The sequence below is a fragment of the Salvelinus sp. IW2-2015 genome, unplaced genomic scaffold, assembly GCF_002910315.2.
Source record: "Salvelinus sp. IW2-2015 unplaced genomic scaffold, ASM291031v2 Un_scaffold1815, whole genome shotgun sequence".
In the NCBI taxonomy this organism is placed as follows: Eukaryota; Metazoa; Chordata; class Actinopteri; order Salmoniformes; family Salmonidae; genus Salvelinus; species Salvelinus sp. IW2-2015.
In genome coordinates this window covers 106,776-108,733 of record NW_019943188.1, presented here as the reverse complement: position 1 = coordinate 108,733, position 1,958 = coordinate 106,776, and the positions used below count along the sequence as shown (strand labels likewise).

The 1,958-nt window shown below is 47.0% G+C and overlaps 1 protein-coding gene across 1 annotated transcript in view; it reads left to right on the top strand.

The window, feature by feature from the left end:
- The first annotated feature begins 862 nt into the window (after positions 1 to 862).
- Positions 863 to 1,958, top strand: part of LOC139024722 (piggyBac transposable element-derived protein 4-like) — a 24,577-nt gene continuing 23,481 nt past the window's right edge. Inside the window, exons 1-2 of the mRNA XM_070439634.1 lie at positions 863 to 874; positions 1,511 to 1,730. Of these exons, the coding sequence (XP_070295735.1) occupies positions 863 to 874; positions 1,511 to 1,730 (232 nt within the window). The remainder of the gene's footprint in view (positions 875 to 1,510; positions 1,731 to 1,958) is intronic.

Sequence of the window (1,958 nt, the reverse complement as noted above, 5' to 3'; positions counted from 1 at the left end):
GGGATTGCCCCCTCTACTCTCTAAACTCTCTCTCTCCTTCTCCTCCTCTCTCTCTCCTCTCTCCTCTCTCCTCATATCTCTCCCTCTCTCTTCATGTCTCTCCCTTCTCTCTCTCTCTCTCCTCTCTCTCGCTCTCCAATATCTCCCCTTAATCGTTTCTCTCTCCCTTCTCTCTCTCTCTCTCTGTCCTCTCTCTCTCCTCTCTCTCTCTCTCTCCATATTCTCTCCACCCTCATCTTTTCTCGCACTCTCTCTCTCTCTTTCTCCATATTCTGCCATATCACCCCCCACCCCTCTCTCTCTAAACCTCTACTACTGTGGTTCAACCTGTCACATGGACTGGCCTTCCTCTCCCCCTCTTTTGTTCGTAAGGTCACACTCCATATATCCATTTTCTGCAACCAACTTCAAGGCTACACAATAACCAGGAAATGTTGCGTCATTGGAATTTCTGTCACATCATCTGGTCACCTCAATCATATGAATACATTACGCTAGTAGACATAACATTAGTCTAGTAAAAATACATAAGTCTCAGTAAAAAACCAATATTCTAGTAGAATACATGCGGCTAGTAAGAATACATTAAAGATGTATCATTTGCTATATGATCTATTCATCCTAAACTCTCTACCTTCTTTTTTATAATTGTCATAGACGTGGCCTCATTTGGACTATAGCAAGTTACCACACTCTCTCACCACCTCTCTCTCCCAATACACCCAGGCTTGTTTATCTCAGGTCGTAAATTCTGGAGGAGACTCTTTCCCTCATGCCAGTATTAGAAGAGAGGTTCACAGGAGAACAAGGACTTCTTCTATATCACAGAACTTGAGAACTGAACAATATCCAATTTTTGGGAATGTGTAAGAAGGTCGGTGGAGAAAGCCAGCTACGAACCCGCGTTCCGTTTTGTCTCTAATGTTTAGTGACCTCATGAAACAACTACAGGCCACTGTCATGTTTTGGTCTTTGATCATCATGTCTTGTCCCTGTGCTTCCCTCTGCTGGTCTTATTAGGCGTTCTTTCCCTCTTTCTATCCCTCTCTCTCCTCCGTCCCTCTTCCCCTGCTCCGCTCTCTCTCTCTTATCGTTCCGTTCCTGCTCCCAGCTGTTTCTCATTTCCTTAACACCTCATTTACTCTTTCACACCTGTCCCCTATTTGCCCTCTGATTAGAGTCCTATTTCTCCCTCTGTTTTCCGCTTCTGTCCTTGTCGGATTCTTGTTTGATGTTTGCTGTCCTGTGTCCTTGTTCCGCCCCTGTCGTGTTTTTGCCTTCTTCAGATTGCTGCGTGTGAGCAGGTGTCTATGTCAGCTACGGCCTGTGCCTTCCTGAAGCGACCTTCAGTCTGTGGTCGCGTCTCCAGTCGTTCCTCTCTACTGACGAGAGGATTTCAGTTTCCTGTTTTGGATTTACCTCTTGATATATCCAGAAGAATCATTGTTTGTTTGATACTGGAATAAAGACTCTGTTGCTATTACGTCGCTTTTGGGTCCTCATTCATCAGCAACAGAAGAATCCGACACAAGAATGGACCCAGCGACATACGGATTACTCCAACACTTGCCGTCTGCAGATCCAGGTAGCCAATGCTCGGCCAGACGACGAGCAGGAATTGTCTGCTGGATCGTCTTGCGTTGAGACCCTGTCCGCCCTAGCGTCTCGATCTCTCAAAGGACAGTTTCAGGATGCTTTCGTCATGCACCAGCAGTTCCTGGTCTTCCGAGGTCTCCGGAACCTAGGGTTAATAACCCACCATGTTACCTCTGGGCTAGCCCACTGAGTGTCGCCCTACCTTTCTCACCAGTGTGTATATGTGTTTCTCTTCTCCGAGCCACACCATACTACAAGCAGAGAGAGCTGCGGATCGCTCTACGTCATATCCAATCTCCTTACTGGTCGGGCTCGGGCTGGGGCACAGCTAATCTGGGATGGCAGGGCATCTCTCTCTTGTT